Raw genomic sequence first — 20207 nt, forward strand, 5'->3', positions numbered from 1 at the left:
TTGTCTTCTTTATTAGTGTGTCAATGGAAAAGAGCAAATTTCTGATTTCCAAACAATTAAGCGTTACAGACATATTTGTTGCATATTGTTAATTAAGTAATAGACTACTTTTCAGATAAAAATTGATTACTTTGTAGCCCTGTGCATGATTAAACAAAGCTAACAAAGAGGTACTTCAATCGACAGACTAGAAAACTCAGTAATCTTGTTATTTACCCTTTATGAAGAGTGATATAAATAAATAGCCTTAATTTCACATGCCAAATTAAAATCTTGTGATTTGCTATTTTGTCAGAAATATACCCTAAGTGCAAAGGCTTGGAGAGACAGGGTCTCACCATTTATTTTGATTTACTGCAGTAACAATGATAATAATAATAATAATAATAATAATAATAATAATAATAATAATAATAATAATGCATTTTATTTATGTAGAATTTCCCCATTCAATGAAGAATAACACACAGTTAGCTTTTTCAATTGAGCCTCGTACCTTCTCTTAGAGGAAGTACTAAATGAGTGGAACCCTACTACTATTTTAAAATTAATTCTTCAACAAGAATATGAGAACATAGTTGGAAATTTAAGTGCAAATTATGCAAAAACATTAGAAAGTTTTTCTTCACACAAATAATCATAGACATTTGAAATAAGTGACCAAGTAGCGTGGAAGATAGTAGGACTTTAGTGACCTTCAAAACTCAACTTGTTATTTTGGAGATATTTGATGAGTAGGATTGGTGGGCATCATGGACTGAATGGCCTGTTCTCGTTACAATTGTTCTAATGTTAGAATGCCAATAATTATTAACACAATGAGTTAAACTAAAACATGAGAGTATGGCAGATGGAACATGTTTAGCCTTCAAAATTCTTACACCATGGCAATTGTGAGCTCAGGGACAAGACACAATTTGGTGGTCCTGCATCAGCACGGTATCTCTCAAGCAGAATTTTGAAAGCAACAGAAGGTTCAGGATGTACTGCCCAAACACTTCTGAAGAAGCAGAAGGAAATGTGTAAGGTTGAGGACCAGAAACAAAGTCGACTGGTCATGCAAACTAGAGTGTAGCCAATGAGAGATATATCAATATATCTGTTTGAAACTGTTCAGCAGTGCCATCAGCTCTCACAGAAACCTACTCAGGTACAAGTATCTATAGCCCAGGGATGTCTTGTCAGAAGTAGACTTCATGGAAGATTTGCTGCTATAATGCCACTTCTCAGAAGTGGAAACAAACCCAACACACCCCCTTACATAACAAAAAATGCAAGGGATGGGGGTCCTAAACAGCTAGTGCTCTGAAATGATGACTCAAACTGAACATTTTTGGCCCAAACAGGAGAATCAAATGAAGTTGGCACTCTGGTCAGAAAATTATGGGGTGGAATGGTGGCTCTGAGGATAAGGATCTGCGCTGGTATCCCAAAGGTTGCCGGTTCGAATCCCCATCACTGCCAAAAGAGATCCTACTCTGCTAGGCCCTTGAGCAAGACCCTTAATCTGTAATTGCTCCAGGGGCGCTGTACAATGGCTGACCCTGTGCTCTGACCCCAAGGGGTATGCAAAAACTAACAAATTCCTAATACGAGAGATCGTATAAGGTGAAATAAAGAACAAAAAAAAAAAAAAATGAGTGGAATGCTCAATGCTGAGAAGTACAAGCAGATCTTAATCCATGATGCAACACTATCAGGGAGGTGTCTGATCAGTCCCACATTCATTCTGCATCAGGACAATGACACACAAAATACACGACCAAGGTCTTGAAGAGCTGTCTTTAGCAAAAAAAAGAGTGAGTTCTACAACAGATGTTGTGACCTCCACTGAACCCTGATCTCCACATCACCAAAACTATCTGAAGAGACAGAAGCACGTGAGGTAGCCAAAGTCTGTAGAAGAATTCAGAAAATTCTCCAAGGTGCTTGGAGCAAACTACTAGATGATTTTCTTATAAAAAGTACATGACAGTGGACCTAAGGAAATTAATGTGGTTTTAAAAGCAACGGGAGATTACACCAAATATTGATTTGATTATTTCTGCTCTTTATAGTAGATGTTTTGATGTTTAAGGAACTTTTCATTTCATTATTTCTGAACGCAACTTAGCTTTACAGAACCTTTTTTTATATGTGCCTAAGGCTTCTGCACTGCACTGTGTATTCATATGTTTATTTAGATAGACAGAGAGATTGAAATATTTATTCCTGACCTAGCAGCACAAGGTTCATCTCAGGTGCCAACACTAGACAAGAGGCCAAGCCAATGTAAGGCCGAATTTGTATTACATTATAATTCTTGACAGTAATCTTGATAGAACTGCGGATGAAACTAAATGAGTAAACAGATCTTTCCAGCTGTGTGTTTAAACACTGAGCTGAGCTATGAAAAGGTTCTTACATTTTCTACAGCATATTATATAATCCCCTTCTGAATGAAAAACTTTTAACTATTTTTAAAAAATTAATTTTTGTTAATCTGACAATCATTTGTTCCTATTTAATACCACATACAGAACAGGTGACTATCATATGAAGGTCTCCAAAATATTGAAATAAATCATCTATAAACACAGATGTTCATCATTTTACACATTACTGACAAGTACTCTGTTAGGTGCCCATAATTCATTCTATCCATGCTCTGTTCTTCTTGCCAGTTTTCTCTTGCATACTGAAGCCTGGCAACAATTTCACATACAGAACTACCAACTGGAGTTTGTTTATTATTGGAAATCGTTCAGTTTTTTTTTTCTTCTTCAATGTATTCTTCTACATAACCCTTCTTTAAAGAAAGGCTTAGTACGCTTACAGATTGATGAATGCCCTCAAGAATTTCATTGCCTCTGTGATACACTTTCCTTCTTTAAATAAATCCTTTTAATCGTCTAGTCTAAAAATCAGAGTTTACCCAGACAGATCAGGGTTACAAGGGGCAAAAGGGGTGCAGGCCTTGCTAGTGTCCCTCCACCTGCCAACTGTGAGTAATTTCGAGCTTCCTTCTCACAGCCCAGATGTATTTACTCTGTGGAGACAAAATGTCATAAAAGAAAGGTTGAAGGCCAGGTAAATGCAAGGACACTGATAAGGGGTTCTGCTGCAAACACGGTTCACCTTGCTGCAGACTATAAAGGGCAAAGAAGTTATGCCTGAAGCTTTGATTACAAAAAAGGGGTCAGAGATACATGAATGCCTGGTGCCAGCACTGAGATTTTCAAAGGGCATTCCTGACCTCAGAAATGATCACAGGATTGATGCAGAAGTAAATTTACTAGAAGCCCATTGAGCTTCCTTTCAGGTGGTGAGTTATTCAGATGGCAGAGAGGTGACAGAAGGAGAAAGAGTGATGGATTATTGTGGTGGTCCGGGCACAGTATTTAGAATATTGTGTAGGTGGACTATGATGAATGGATTGCAAGTAATCCCAGTTCATACTACAGTAAGTGACCATACTCAGGGCAGCCTCTGGGCGGTTAAAAATTGTCTTCTGTTTCTTCAGATTTGATATTTTGTGTTAACCCTTGTGTGATCCTCCCTCATGTTTATTTAGTTTAAATAAAGCCAACTTTTTACTGTATTCAGACACACTTTGTTCCCTTGTACTGAAGGAGTTCTTCTTTTTTGGGGGGATTTTATTGATTTTATTAAAATCAAATAAGATTCCATACAAATAAATCAAGTTTTACAAATAAATAGGTTTGAGACAATCAACTCCCACCCCTTAGAAAGAGAGTAAAACTTTAAGCTAGTAAAAATAAGTAATTAGATAAATTAATAAAGATAATCCATCCATCCATCCATTTGCCAACCCGCTGAATCCGAACACAGGGTCACGGGGGCAATAAAGATAAATGGAGTAAAAAAAAAAGGAAATAGAATCTGCTTCCTCAGTTTGAATGCTTATTCTGATTAGATCCTGACAGGTTTTGAAAACATTTTGTACAGAACCTCTAAGTGCGAATTTGATTTTTTCCATTTTCCGATAATATATAATATTAGTTACCCACTGACTTAGAATAGGAGAGTTAGGATTCTTCCAGTTGAGCAAGATAAGTCTGCGAGCCAATAGTGTAGTGAAGGCAATTACAGTTTGTTTAATAATTATTAATTAATAATTAATAATAATTATTTGCATTTATATAGCGCTTTTCTCACTACTCAAAGTGCTCAGCAATTGCAGGTTAAGGACCTTGCTGAAGGGCCCAACAGAGCAGAGTCCCTTTTTGGCATTTATGGGATTCAAACCGGCAACCTTCCGATTGTCAGTGCAGATCTCTAGCCTCAGAGCCTGTTTGTCCTTCTCCACTTTAAGCCCATCTGGAAGAACACCAAACACAGCTGTCAGTGGATTAGGAGGGATTGTGACACCAAGGCTGTCTGAAAGGCATTTAAAAATTTTGGTCCAGAATGATGTTAATTTGGTACATGCCCCAAACATGTGGCCTAGTGAGGCTGGAACTTGATTGCAGTGTTCACATGGTTGGATCTTGCCCTGGAAACATTTTGGACAATTTTAAGCGAGACAGATGTGCTCGATATATAATTTTGAGTTGTAGGAATTCTGCTTTGGCTCAGCTGGCTAACATGGTTGCTTTCTGCAATCAGTGAGGGGTGTAGACCTGAGTGTATGTCCTGGAAACCTAAAGGGAATAACCTGTGTGGAGATATCAAAAAAGAAACAAAAAAGGAGAACAGACATAAAGAGAGAAGCGAGAGGCAGAAATGGGAGAGCCTGTGCTGTAAGGAATGGAGGCAAGGGTCAGGAAAGAGAGCCCAGAGGATTGTGCGTGGGGCCAGTGCTTGTGGCGCTCCTAGTGAGTGACACGTGGGAGTAGGAGAGGCCTGTGTCTCCCATGGAGGTGAAAAACAGGTGATAGAGAATGTGTGTGTGGCTCAGCATGATGCCCCATCGACACCAAAGGACTGCAGATGGAGACCTAAGCCAGGTTTGAATGGTTGACTGCACCTGTCGGCGGGCGTTTCCTTTTGCTGCAAGGCTCTGAAGGGATGAGCAGAGGTGACAGCAATTTGTAGAAAGAAGCATTGGTACTCAAGTTCTTAAAGGAAGACCAGCCTAGATATTTAACCTAGTTTTTAATGGAAAAGGTTATTCTATTTATGGATTGGTCTTAACCTCCACAGAAGTCACCATTTTTAAGGATTATTTATTTATTGCATATTTGACTGTACTGTACAAGTTTGGCACTTTGGGGTTTGAGTGCCAGGAGAGGCTTTCTTCCCCTGCAACCCAAAATTCAATTATTTGGCTATGAGAATGTTATTTTCAGAACATTTTGTGCATCATGGAGATTACTCTGCAGCAGCTGATATTTTAATTTATTATTTTTAACGATTTATAATGAAAGCTGCATGCTGTATATTTTAGTGAAAATTATAGCAGTGAATAAAATTCATCTTTTTTCTTTGCAGGACTCCAGAATCAAATGGTTTGGATGAAGCTGGCTTATTCTCATTGGCTCTGTTTTCATGGCTCACTTCCACTTTGTGGAATATTTTTAGAAAGCGTTTAAATGCAGAGAACTTGCCTCCCCTGTCAAGTCATGACAGCGCAGACATTAACTCAAAAAGGTACAGCTCTCTTTTACTGCTGAAGCTATGGATGCAAAAGGTAGAGGAACTTATTATTGGCTGTTATCCTTAAGTATCAGTGTTTCTATTATAAACTGCCCAATTATTGCTATTACTATTATTTTATCTAAGTCTGGCATATTTCTTCACTGCTTGTTTAAAAAAAAAACAGCCTAGCAGTCTGACACAGCTGAGCTGTCACTAAATTATGCCAAAAATATCTTGTTTTCCCATAATCTTTGTCAGAGTACTGTATGCAATTGTCTTGAAACCCAGGGTGACAAATGCTTCCTTGCACACACTGAATGCTGTTTAGCATTATTTTTGATCCATTTGCCCTTATCTACAATGGATATATGAGAACCGCAGTGATGAATAAGGTGACCTCCTTGGGCTTTGGATAGTCTTATTTGGCATCCTCCCATGTCACAGTGGCATCTCTTTAGAGCATCTTTCTTATCATTAAAGCCAGAATAGAGTAAATATTTAATGTAAATGATAAGCAAATATCAATTGCTGAAAACTCAACTTCTTCATTTTTCTGAAAGACAAAATCATGCTTTGCAGCACCTTAAGGGCTCTCTATACTGTATCTGCAGCATACACTGGACATGCACATAAATCAAAAAGTGAGAGGTGTGCATTCTGAGGTTCTGGCCAGACTGCACGCTAATAAATCAGAGACACACTACTGCAGTTGGATTTCTTTCCACTTTTTTGTTGTTGCACTCAGCTGTTTGATGGCATTGCCAGTAGAAACACTAGGTCATTTTGAAGTCAGGTTAATTCACAGCGCTTGGAAATAAAAGCACTTGAGTGATTCATCTTAGTGACAGCATGAAGATACTGAAAATGAGCAAGAAAATCACAAACATTTTATAAATAACTATGGGAAAGTGAAAGGTACAAATAGAATTATTACTGAGGTTTGTTTTTTTTTTTGATTATTTTGGAGAGTACAATATTTCATGGGTGAAAAAGGGGCATCATATTTACTAGTGCTATAAACTACATTAGTGCCCTCAATTCAAATCCCACTCCTATCTGGAGTTTACCTGTTCTCACTGTGTCTGCATGAGGTTTTCTCCCACCTCTGCCAAGAAGTACAGGTGTGGGTGTGTGTGAGCCCTGCGATGGACTTGCTCCAAGTCGGGGACTGATCCTTCAATTTCTCCAGCCCATCAACCCTTAAGCACATTTTTAGAATGTTATTGTATGTGATGTTGTAATGTATATTGTTTTGTATAGTGGGCAGACATATTATACAACTGCCCTTTTCCTTTTCGTATTTCCTGCCTTTTGCTCAAACTTTCTAGGATAGTCTCTGACCCCTGTGACCCTTAATTAATTTACAAGAGTTTGAAATTGTCATGTCATTCACACTATAGTGGTCTTTATTCAAGGACTATATATTTAGAAGAAATAGGTTGGATATCTGATACAATTATTGCTTGTGCCCACACAGGAGTTCCACTGTTGTTTATGATCTGGCGATTAACACACTTAGCTGACATGCAGTAACCTATACGACAAGAAAATATTCACTGAGATGAGTGAGACCAACAAATAACAGTGTTTAAGTACAGAGACAAAGAAAGGTGCGTTTCATCAATAAGTGAAAACATAGCAGAAACAATAAGACAATTAACAACATGAAAGATTAGAGACCTGATCCCCTAGCATTATGAAGAGTAATGGGGCGAGAGCCATGACAGCGTTAATTAATGCCTGTGCTCCATCTGGTCCTTGAAGGTGTATCCTGGGGTGCCAAGATGATGCTCAAACACAAACAGATAGGTATTTAGTACTGCGGTAATTATGTAGTGAACTGACAGCTTTCTAGTGCCAGTGGAATTAGCGATGCCTGGTGTGTATTAAGAGGGAGCCGGAACAAGAGAAGTCAAACCGTTGAGTATCCTTGCTGGTTTAATTAAAGGAAGGCTCTTACTGTGTCTCTTTTATTATGCAGTAACTATCTTAACTCAGGGCTCTTACTTTTTTCTTGGCACATTTGATCACGCAGTAGAATATCCTACTAGAGCAACAAACTGGAAATTTAAATATTCTTACTTTCTGTAAATCTAGTAATGCGAAATATCCTCTCTAATGTAGTACTTATTTTTCATTCAGTTTTTTTCTATGCTCATGTTCACTCATTTACTTGTTGTAAATGTACAGTATGAGAATAAAATAATGTATCTAACGAGTATTGGAGATTTTGAGATTGAACTTGGCATAGCAAAAAACATGGTTGCTTTGTACATAATCATGTTGTTTGAAGAATAACTTTGTAAGAAGCTTCTATTTTACCAAGCTATGAGTTATAGGCTTGCGGTGGGTTGGCACCCTGCCCAGGATTGGTTCCCTGCCTTGTGCCCTGTGTTGGCTGGGATTGGCTCCAGCAGACCCCCGTGACCCTGTGTTTGGATTCAGCGGGTTGGGAAATGGATGGATGGATGGAGTTATAGGCTCATTTATGATATTCTAATTAAATATTTTGTTTCACTACATTTGGATTCAGAATGATGCACAGTAGCAAGATAAAGTATGTGAACCCTTTAGAAATCATTGTATTTATGTACAAATTTGTCGTGAAATAGGGTCTGATCTTCATCTATGTTACAATAATGAACAAACACAGTCTTGTTTAACGAATAACATACAATTTACTATGTTGTTCTTGTTTATATTGAATACACCATTCAAACATTCTCAGTGTAGGTTGGAAAAAGTATGTGGACCCCTAGGATGAGGACTTCAACAAAAGCTAACAGGAGGCAGGAGTTGGCAAACGTGGAGTCCAACCATTGAACAGAGGTGGGGCTGAGGGGTATTATGACTGATACAAAAAGTCTCAAACATTTTGAGATTGCTGTTCGCAAGAAGCGTCTGCTGATGCAAACAATGCCTTGCAAATTAGAGATCTCAGAAGATCTCTGTTCAAAGATTGTTGATTTGCTGGAAGCTGGAAAGAATTACAATGTAATTTAGAAGAGTTTAGATATCTGTCAGTCCACAGTGTGCACCACCTATGTGTTGTGGACTGTAGGGGGTGCTCCAGCTTCCCAAACCTGACTCAGACAGTCTCAGACACCAATATTAAATGAATAAAGAGTTTTTATTGTGGGAAACCCTTCCTCTGTAAGTGTTTCCCAGCACAGTCACAAATACAAACACCATAGCACAAGTTCAATACAGCCAACACAGCAACTCTTAGTCTCTTCTTCTCTCTGTCTTCAGCTCCTCTCTGCCTCCTCTGCTCCTTCTGGCAAGCTTTGTCCTCCTTCCTTCTGTTTCTGGCTCCTGGAATGAAGGCAGCAGGCTTCTTTTATGCTGCACCTGGGAGTACTTCTGGTGGCTCATTAGGATGGTCCGGAAGCACTTCCAGGTGAGGCAGAAGCCCAACAAAGTAGGACTTTGCACTTCCTGCAGCTCCCCCTGGTGGCACCCACAGAACCCAACAGGGCTGAGTTTGTAAACTCCAAGTCCTATTATGCCCTGCAGGAATGTTAGGCACTTCTGCAAACCAGGGGGACGGCCATCTAGTGATCCAGGGGAGATAATGATCATCGGTCCTTCCATTATGAAGGGGTCCCAGCTGGAGCTCTTACCCAGGCATCCGCCATGGGGTATAAAAGAAGATGATTTAGCACTGTGGCTACTCTCCTTAGCAGTGGATGCCCAGTAAAGATAACTTGAAAAGCACAATGCAGAATGCTAAGTAAGGCAAGAAAGAACTATTGAGTAAGAATTAAAGGCATGAAGGTTAACACCTCTGTTCATGAGCCTACCATATGCAAAATACTGAACAGGCATGGTGCCTATGGCAAGACACCAAGGAAAAAGCCACTGCTCTCCAAAAAATAACACTGCTCCACACCTGAAGTTTTCCAAGGACCATCTTGACACTCCACAATGCTATTAGGAAAATGTTTGTGGATTGATGAAACTAAGGTATAATTGTACTGAGAGAATATGCAGCAGTATAAATGGTGTTAAAAGGGCACAGTACTGTATACCAGCATGAAAGCAATCATCCTAATGATGAGGTGTGGTGGAGGGATCATCATTGGTGGTGGCCTGGACAGCCTGATATCATCGAACAGAAAATGTATTGCCAAGTTTATCAAAATATCTTACAGGATAATGTCAGGCTGGATGTTCAGCAGCTACAGTTCAGTAGAAGATGGGTAATGAAGCGGGACAATGACTCTAAACCTACTGCAGAAAAGCTTTAAAAAAATCTATCTTTCGGAGTGGCCCAGTCAGAGCCCAGATTTAAACCCCAGAGAGATGCTGACCTGAGGAGAGCCATTCACATCAGACATTGTATGAATACAGCCGAGCTGAAACAGTTCTATAATGAAGAATGGTCCAGAATTCCTTCTGAACGTTGTGAAAGTTTGATTCACAGCTAAAGGAAGCGCTTCTTAGAGGTTATTGCTGCCAAACGGAGTTCAACCAATTATTAAATCCAATGGTCCACTTACTTTTTCCACATAACAATGTGAATGTTTGATGGGTGTTTTCCATAAAGACGTAAAGGTTCTTAGTGTATTTTTAGCTTAAGCATGTTTGTCTATATTATGACATAGATGACATTTTATAACTACTTAATATACAAAACCCAGAAAATTCCAAAGGGTTCACATACTTTTTCTTGCTACTGTATGAGTTAGGATAATTAATCCCAAAGAAAGAAGTCAATTGTTAGGAAATGTGACTCTAAATTTAAAAGAGGTAGGAGACCAATAGTGCAGATGAGAGGAGAATGCCACACAAGTCAAACATGGAGGGATTTGTATTTGCCGTTACTTTTTCACATTGACAACACTAATATTGACAAACTGAGTTGATACATTAACAGATGACACCAAATTGCCCAAAATACTGAGTAAGATGCAAAAGAAGACACTGGATAAACACTTTGAAAATGTTGTTTCACATGGAAGAGTGAAAAGTGCTATATGTGGATAAAAGAAGCATTAATTGTAAATAAAAGATGGGCAATGCTGACCCAGAGGAAGCATTCACTGCAAAGGAACTAGATGCAGCCTTTTATTATTATGGCCATCAATAAGCACTCTTGACACCAAACTTTGAAGAGCATTAATCGTTTCACACCATCTTAGCTGTTCTACTCTTAAAGGATTGCCTCTTACAAATCTCTTTTTTATTCTTGTAGTCTGGTGGGGAAGAGCGTTTTCAGATGGCTACTGGCAGGGACATTCACTATGTCATTGTGTCTGTGCTGTTAGTTTGAAGTTTATGCTGGTAATTTTAAGATCTTATGCTAAAAATATTTTGGGATATTTTGCAATAGCCTCATCTTTCAGGCTATTAACTTAACAAATAAAACATGACATTATATTATTATTATTATATTACATAAACTGTTGAATATAAATCAGGGGACAATTTACTAAGACTCCACTATAGTGAGTAGTGAAACCATATCCAGTTTTGTCTTCATTGTTCTTTACTGTGTGAAAAAAAGGTTTAGCCGCTTTTGAAGCAGTTAAGAGGAGAGGAACCAGGGCATCCCCAGACATTCTAATCCTGATATGAGAAAGGAATTTAACCTTTTCATCTCAGACGAAAAATGTTGTAAGGGGACCCTAAATACAGTCTATAAATGTGCAAATGCATCAGTAAAGTTAATCCAGAAGAATTCTTTTACTTTAGTGACTCACATATTCAAAAACACTGGAGGGGATTAAGAGGAAGTGCAAGCAAGACCGAAACAATGAAGCACTTTTTTCAACAAGGGGTTATGAGAATCTAAGCCAAATGCTCAAATATACTGGAATTAAATGTTGGGAGCATTTAGCAATTCAAATGATGTATCAAATAGTTTCCTTTTGTTTATAAAATTTCTTATTGTAAAGTATGCCAAAATAATTTCGACATTCTAACCAAAGCGTAGAAACCAATAATTCCTCAATTCTGTCTAGCAGCTTCATTGTGGCCACATTTATTATTTTTCCCCAGAGTTGTTTAATAAAAATAGGCATTATTTGCGGTACAGATGTACATGCATTGTTGTTGTAGTTTTTAGTTCATAGATATGTTATTTTATTCTTTAACTTTGTGTTAGCTTTATAAAGTATGTATCACTCTTATTTAATGTTTTATAAGCAACCAATTAATGACTGGTAAACACAGCCATGAATATTATTATGAATATTGTTGTATTCTCCAGAGTGTGGAGTCTGCGAAGGCCATGAATTGCATTACTTAAAAACATATAATTGAGAATCTCAACATTTTCCATTGAACTGTCATAAAAAGGTTATAGAAAAAAAGACCTGAGCGTTATAAGCATCTCTTTAACATCTGAGTTTTAAAACTGATCAGATTATTTGAAGCATTTTAAAAGATCAGATTCGCCAAAGCCGTAGTTTAACAATTCAGATGCATTCAGTTTTGTGTATGATATCAGTTTGTGAAATTCCACCTGTTTTGAAAAATAACGCTAGTTTCTATATAATGATTGATGGGCCATTTAGAGACAACAATTTCTTTATTACTATGTATGTTTTTACCTCAAATAACAAAACCCAAGTCATGATAGGTTAGTGAATCCTTTAGCTTTTGGAGCAATTTAGACTAAAATGTCAGGACTTTGTTGGAGCTTTATCCTGCTTAATCCTGCACTTTGGTTTGTATTTATTTTTGTCATTTTTTTTCTCATTTAATATTTATTATGGAAATTTCCTTTCTTTTTTATATATGATCTCAATTTGTTATTTTATATGATTCTTCCCAGGGCAGCACAGTGGCGCAGTGGGTAGCGCTGCTGCCTCGCAGTTAGGAGACCCGGGTTCACTTCCCAGGTCCACCCTACAAGGACTTTGCTTGTTCTCCCCATGTCTGCGTGGGTTTCCTCCCACAGTCCAAAGACGTGCATTGGTGATTCTAAATTGTCCCTAGTGTGTGTGGGCTGGCGCTCTGCCCGGGGTTTGTTTCCTGCCCTGTGTTGGCTGGGATTGGCTCCAGCAGACCCCCGTGACCCTGTAGTTAGGATATAGCGGGTTGGATAATGGATGGATGTTTATTTTTTTATTTTTAAATAGTTCTTTATTAGTTTTGTTTTCTTCCAGTCACCACTATTTTGTGACTCGTAGCCACCTCACATCTGCCATTGCCACGGAATGCTTGATTTCTGACTTTTGTTTCATGTTTTTCTTTTATGATTTTTGAGTTAAGTTTCAGGTTTTACAACATTTCTAATAGTTGTCTGGTTACAAGTCTTTTCCCAGTCATCCCATTAATTTTAGTTGCATTGTGATATATTATTATGTATATTTGCTTGTTGATGTAACTCTTTTCTTTGCTTTATGCCCCGTGTAGTTTACAAGTTGAGCCAGGGTGACTGGGCCAACAAGTTAAGTAGGTTTGCCACCATTAGGGCAGCCTCCTAAATCCTGGGGTACTGAGAACATTAGCTCCTTTACACTTTCTTTGGCATTGTTGGACTTGGCATTGAATTGTTTTCTTTTCTAAGATTTGTTCCCTGCTAGTTTTAAAGTTATGGTTTTGTCAGCTTGGGTTTAAGATCCCTAGAATTCCTAATGCAAAGGCTTTCAGTCTGATCTCTAGTCTTTTGAAGTATAAGCCTTTAGGGTTTCTTCCATTTATGTTCTAAACTATTGGGAAATTTATAGATATGCTTTGCCTTTTTATTTTTTGCTTTGCTAGCCATTTACTTGTTCTGTTGATTTTGAATTTGTTAATAGAGGACATTGTTAATTTTTTTTAAATGATAAATTACAGGATAAAATGTATTCAATTAATCAGTGTTAAACCTTTCTGCTTCTTCAGTTAGTTTCGTTAAATAAACAAATGGTTTAATTCATTTTGAAAATTACATGATTTCTTCTGGATTCCCTTCTTTCCTACCTTTGAATAACTACACTTAATTAGTAAAAAAGATTGTAGATACCAGTGGACTCCAGCAGGGGTCTGTTCCAAAAAGTGAGATTAGATGAGCCTGGATCTCCAAATAATGTGTAAACTTTGTGTGGTAAATTGTTGCGTTATGAACAATGTAGCCCTGGTGATGATGCTCTCTTGAAATGTTTTATACCCTCAAGTATGCATTGTATTTTTTTTTTAATTTTTAAATCATCAAAAAAAATGTAAGACCCACAATATTAAGTGTTCAGCATTCGTAGGTTTTTTTCTGCTCACTACTGCGAGACATGTCCAAAGTTATCCCGCCTGCACTGAACCCTGTATTGTCTGCTAATGACATGACAAAAGAAAGCAAAGATGAATTACTTTCATTCACTATACAAATCTGCAACAGAAGACTCACAGTGCCCACTCTTTGAACAGTAACTTACCTTGTTTAAGCCTGACACCCCAGATATTTGGCCTCAACATTTATATATTACTTACTGCATGCATGTGGCATCTCGTATTATTTTAAGAATGAATAAGTGGAAACATTGATATTTGTATTGAATATTTGATATACTGTACATACTCCCAAATCGAAATTGCAATAATAAGCATATTGGATCTTGATATCTGTTGAAGAGGACTCTTAAGAAGTATTTCTTTAATAGGTGAGGGACTCTGTAGAAGAGATGAAGGTGGGCAGCTTGTTCCACCAGTGAATCTATTATCAGTTCTTACTGCTCAGAAATGTCGCAAATGTTTAAATTTGATTTCCCTACCTGTGACTCTGTGGAATTCCTCTTTGATGGTGGTTATTTATTTCTGTCTCGGAAAGACAGCCCATGTGCATGTGTGACCAGACACCGCTTCAAAGTTAAGCACACTTTTGCAATTGCCATTATGTGTGGCATCTCCTATGTTATGAAGAAAACTTCCCTTTACAAAAAAAAAAAAAAGACAGGAAATGTCTGCGATTTACATGGAAGTCAACTCAAAGCCATGATGTGTGACACTGAACATGTCATGTTTTGGAAGGTTGCTCAGATATATTAAAGCTTCCAATGTAAAACTGTAACATTCATGGAGATCATTCTCTGGGCATGCCAAAATGTCTGATTGGGGTCTGATTGCATTTTTCTGGGCAGAATCTGGTAAAGGAGTTGTGCTTCTGTGTTGATTGTTCATTGGGGAAGGGGCATACCATATTCAATATTTTGTTTGTTTATGACCTTTGATTTTAGGATTGGAAGCTCTGCACCTTAATTATTGAGAGAATGCAAAGTTTTATTCCTTCACATTAAACTTGCTTTTTTGCAAGTTAGTTTCAAAGCATTGGTCGCCTCTATAACTGAGTTGGATGTTGTCAAATCTTTCATTCTGGCAAGCAAATAGGATCTTGAGCAAATCTTGAGCCTGTTCCAAACACCAGGATTAGCTAGTTATCTGCATCTTTGGCCTAATGAATTATGTAATTGTGGCTTAATCTGGTCTAGAAGTGCAAGTTTGGCTTTTCCATGTTTTCTGGAATAGAATTAGCTTGATACTTATGAATATTGATTTACTCTCTCTGGATTTCACACTTGCAAACAGTGACTTTATTCTCTACATTATAAATAAGTCAGATGATTTTGTAAATATTTATTTGTGTAACTAAAAATTTAGGCGTCATTTTACATCATCAAAGTAATTTGTGTGGGTTTGCCTCTATCTCATGCAACACTTGCCTAGTAACAATTCTTTGAAATTCAACAACCTGTTTCTTGTTTGTTATGTCAATTATCACTCTGTTTTTCTCTTATTTCTGTCACCTAAATAAGAAATGGTGTTTTTGTAGCCACCAGACTTGAAATTGAGGATACAACAACAACACCCATTACCATTTTCCTATAGCACATTTTCATACAAAACATGTAGCTCATAGTAGCTTTCTAAAATGTTAAAGACAAAAAACAATTGCAAGTTAAAAGAAAAATAATGATTTACAAACATACATGTATATGAATGAATAAATGCATAAATGAAGTACCAAAAATAATAAATCAGAATAAATCAATATGCACTTACATAATACAGATAAAGAACTAACAGATAAAAACTATAAACTAAATTGCTCAATTAATTTTTAAGTCTGTAATGATTACAAGGATAAGTCCAATGCTATGGTCACAAGGCCAAGGTGGACAGAAAATAAAAAGTCCAGCCGGTGAGCCAACATTCAAGTGTATTACCAGCAATGTGGCCCTGTCTTGCATATTAAAACAGAGATATGAGAATTTATAGAGTTTGGGGACCATAGGTGCAGTAGTTGTAGGGAAGAGACGAAGAAGACAGACCAAAGAATAATGAATGGAAGAGTCAACAACATAGCATAAAAATCAGAGAACTTAAGAAAATTAACAAACAAGAGGAAACCATTCAGTCTGTCAGGCTTGCTTGTTTAGTTAATAACTAGGCTGTCCCAATGTCTTGTCCAGGTACTCCTTAAAGGTTGTCGATGCTTCTGCTTCAAGTACATGACGCAATAGTTTGTTCCAGATTTCCACAACTCTTTGCATAAAGAAGGGCTTCCTGACCTCCGTCTTAAATGCACTTTCTCTTAATTTTCACTGGTGTCTTCAAGTATGTGAAATTCCCTTAAACTGAAGCAATTCTGATGAATTTACTTTATCAACACCTGGATTAGGCCCCCACGCAGTCTATTTTGTTTGGGCCTAAACAGGTTTCATTTTCTGATTTTCTGAATTGGTCAGAATATAATAATAAGTCCTGGGATGCACTTGGTTGATCTTTTCTGAACAGCTTCAAGTGTCTTTCTTATATTCTAGTGAGCAGAACTGCATGTAATACTCCAGATGAGGTCTCACTAGTGCATTATATAGTTTTTATGATATAACTTAAATTTGAGTTGCCTTTTTACTACTTACTTCTGCATATTAGTTCAACGATGAAAACATTGTGTCAACATAAACCCTTAAATCCTTTTCAGAGGTTGCCCGCTGTAGGACAGTGTCTCCCATTTTATATTTATAATTGATGTTCCTGTGCCCTTTTGTAGCAATTTGCACTTTTCTACATGTTCTACATGTTCCCTTATGTTTCAAACAAGCTATAATTATACCACTCTCAAAAAAATCTGCATAACCGCTGAATGAATATAGGTCTGTTGCTTTGACATCTGTAATCATGAAAACCTTTTAGAGACTGGTGTTAGCTCACTTGAAGGACATCAGAGTTCTCCCTGATGGACCCCCTTCAGTTTGTTTACCAAGGAAACAGGACAGTGAATGATATAGTCAATATGTGTCTGCACTATATCTTGCAACACCTTGACAACGCAGGGACCTCTGCAAGAACTCTGTTTGGGATTTCAACTCAGCATTTAACAAAATCATACCTGAACAGTTCCACCTTAAACTCACCTAGCTTTCTGTCTGTGCCTCCACCTGTCACTGGATTGCTGGATTAGTCTCTTGTAATGTTTTAATGTTCAAAGATACCAATTTCTTGACAAATAAGAAACAGCAGGTAACCTACTTTAGTGGTTACAAAGTAAGACTAGCAAATGCATGTTTGTCCAGCTCCTGTACAATCAGTACTGGTGCCTACCAGGGATGTGTGCTCTCCTCACTGCTTTTCTCCCTCAATACTAATGACTGCACCTCCAAGGAACCTTTTAACAAACTCCTCAAATATGCAGATGATGCAACCATCATTGGATTCATCAGAAATACCGACTTGTCTGAAAACAGAAGGAGGATGAACAGCTGGCCCTTTGGTGTGGTCAGAACAATGTAGAGCTAAACACACTCAAAACTGTGGCAATGACAGTGGATTTCAGGTGCTTCCCAAAATATTACCTCCCTTCTCCATACTTAACATTAATGGGTTAGTTGTGGAAACCTTCACGATTTTGAAATCTATAATCATCTGGGACTTAACATGGAAGACCAACATAGATTCCATAAAATAAAATGCACAGCAGTGGATGTACTTCCTCTGACAGCTAAGGAAGTAGGGACAGAAGCTGCTGATTCAGACCTACAGAGCAATCATTGAGTCTGCTCTAGGCTTGTCCATTACAGTGTGGTGCGTTGGTTCTGAACTCTTTTGTGACCCCCACCCCCCCACCCCCAATGGGATGACACACTGAAGTGCGTCACGAAGAACGATTGCTGTGTCTATTGAAGATTGCTTGTTCATTGCTGGGGCAACCGCAGCCTTACAGCGCTGCAGCGGAGTGCCACGGAAGCAAATCCAAGCTGATCGCGGTCATGTTATAAGCACCTGTCATCAATGGGATGATGCCAGGAACAATATAAATGCAGGGAACAGAATTGCTTGGCCACTAACATGGCCACAACGCTGCCTGACTGCTGTGTCTGTGTATAGGAGAGTGGCAGATCCCACTACAATAAATAACCATGCTGTGTCAAGCTGAATAAAGTTGGTTTAGCTAAAGTACTGAGACTCATCCTCATGTTTTGGGGTGCAACAGTGACTCACGCATCACAGTGGTTTGGATCAGCAATTAAACATGACAAGAATTGGATACAACAAATAGTCAGGTCTGCTGGAAAGACCACTGCCTCTCATGTAAAACTCCACTACGCCCTGCTAAATTTGCCCTGATGCTGACCTTGTTTTGTGATCAAGTTATTTATGTATTTTAATTTTAACAGCCACAGTAGCTGGAGAATGACTGTCAAAAATGCCTGGTTTGCAGTGTATTTTTATTTTATTGATTAACTTAATAATATTAATGCAACTAAAATTATAATATGTTTCTGCACAGTTTCAGATGATAGCGTTTTGAACTCTTGACCAACTCAGCATTGAAATTGCACATCTTGGCATTTCAGTTGAGACACCTTCTCTAAGACTCTCTTAGAAAATAAAATGTAACACAGACACTGACCTACAAGTTGGTATCAGGACCATCGAGACTTCATCATAACAGATCAGATTGAATACCATAACCAATTTAAAACTGACAGCTGACAAGAAATGCAATCAAGTTCTCACTGGGGCAACTGGACATTTTCAGCAGTTTGGCAACCCTTTAGAACATAAGAACTTTTTTTGTGGCTTGTGCTAAGGTAGAGCAGTTATGATAAGTGAGATCTCAGTAGACAAACCCAGGAAGTTTGAACTGTGTTTACATTTATCTATATATATAAAATTCTTTTCGCGTTTGAAACAGAAATTACGTATGACCACGCGATATGGAAATTACGTATGACCACAGAACATATTATAATACAGGAACTAATCACTTCGTTTGTGGACACCATTTTTATATCGTCTTTACGAATTGTTATTATTTGTGTGAGAGTTATTTTACTGATATTGAAAAGAAGTAAACACAAACACGACAATCTATCCCATAGAGGTGCACCCCGCATCGTCCTCTCCCAGCCCTCCTCTCTGGACTACAGCGCTGAGCCGTCTGCCGCCAGGCACGTTCTGACAGAGAAGTTTTATTTATTCGTCCACGTGACTGTTGCGGAAACTGCCACATTGTAACTTTTTTTTAGTTGGCAGTAATTGATAGTAAAAGAGATGAGGAAAACAGCTTTGCGTCTTTCTACTTTTTAACTGCAGCGAGTTATAAACAATGTGCATGAGAACAAAGTGGATGCTGGGAGGCGTGGAATGTCAGGCTGCTCCGCGGGGTCGAGAGTGTCGCAGTTTCGGGCAGCGTCCTCTCTTCTCACACTGTTTGTGACACTTCAAGTGCCCCGTCGGCTCCTGGAAACCTTTGCGAATGAGTGTAATCGGCGCCATCGAGGCAGGACTCTGTAAATTACCCTGCACTACTACTTACTGTCCCTTAAGGTGAGTTTGGGTCAATAAAACCCCGCAGCATTCAAGGTTCCTTTTGTGATGAATTATTTTAAGAAGTAAATCACAGGCACGTAGTGCAAGGTTGTCATGCAGAAATTTGGACGATCACATAGAAAATGACATTTCTATACCACAGCGGTCATGTAGCGCCTTTCACAAGGGATCTACTACCAAGAGATAATCCAAAAACATTTTAGCTACTGTTAGTACTACTTACCTGTTGTGTTATAGCGCCTTTAAAATGTAGTTTACCCCAAACCACTCCAGTAGTGCTCAATATATCTTTACTTCTTAAATGTTAATGTTTTACTGTTTAATAACTTATAGACTACATTTTATTTTTTCCCTTGCACTCAGTGCAAGCCACTGGGTAATCAACTAGTTTCTTATAATTTATTTAATTTTCATTCTGATTATTTTATTTCATTAACACTTTTAGATTTTTCAAATTCTGGGAGGAAGAAGTCGCTCAGGTTGGACCTGAGAAAGCCTCAGTGGGAAGAGTATTAATAAGATTTCAAAAAACAAGAATGATTGTCGCCGTCATTTGCTCATCATTTTTCAGTGCTGCCGGTTTCTTGGGTCCAGTAAGCAGATATTTTATACTTAAAGTGAAAATGCATAACACTGTGGCTACTAATGCAAAAACTAAGTACTATATTCCATCTATCTATCTATCTATCTATCTATCTATCTATCTATCTATCTATCTATCTATCTATCTCTGGCTACAGCAGTGAACATATTTTTTTTACTTGTGTTTATTTGTACTTGTGTCTTAATCATTCTAAAACTAGATTTTTACCTTTTATAAAAAAAAAAAACGTGTTCAAGACTGAAGTACGAAAATTTTGATTTTGTATAGC

General features: G+C 37.9%; 1 protein-coding gene across 2 annotated transcripts in view; it reads left to right on the forward strand.

Annotated features, from left to right (window-relative positions):
• The window catches only part of abcc12 (ATP-binding cassette, sub-family C (CFTR/MRP), member 12), a 133765-nt gene that overhangs the window by 17867 nt on the left and 95691 nt on the right, over positions 1–20207 (forward strand). For both annotated transcript variants that reach the window (XM_028809643.2, XM_051932022.1), the window contains 2 exons: positions 5434–5592; positions 19781–19928. In XM_028809643.2, the coding sequence (XP_028665476.2) occupies positions 5434–5592; positions 19781–19928 (307 nt within the window). The remainder of the gene's footprint in view (positions 1–5433; positions 5593–19780; positions 19929–20207) is intronic.

This window comes from Erpetoichthys calabaricus, chromosome 9, assembly GCF_900747795.2.
Source record: "Erpetoichthys calabaricus chromosome 9, fErpCal1.3, whole genome shotgun sequence".
Taxonomy (NCBI): domain Eukaryota; kingdom Metazoa; phylum Chordata; class Cladistia; order Polypteriformes; family Polypteridae; genus Erpetoichthys; species Erpetoichthys calabaricus.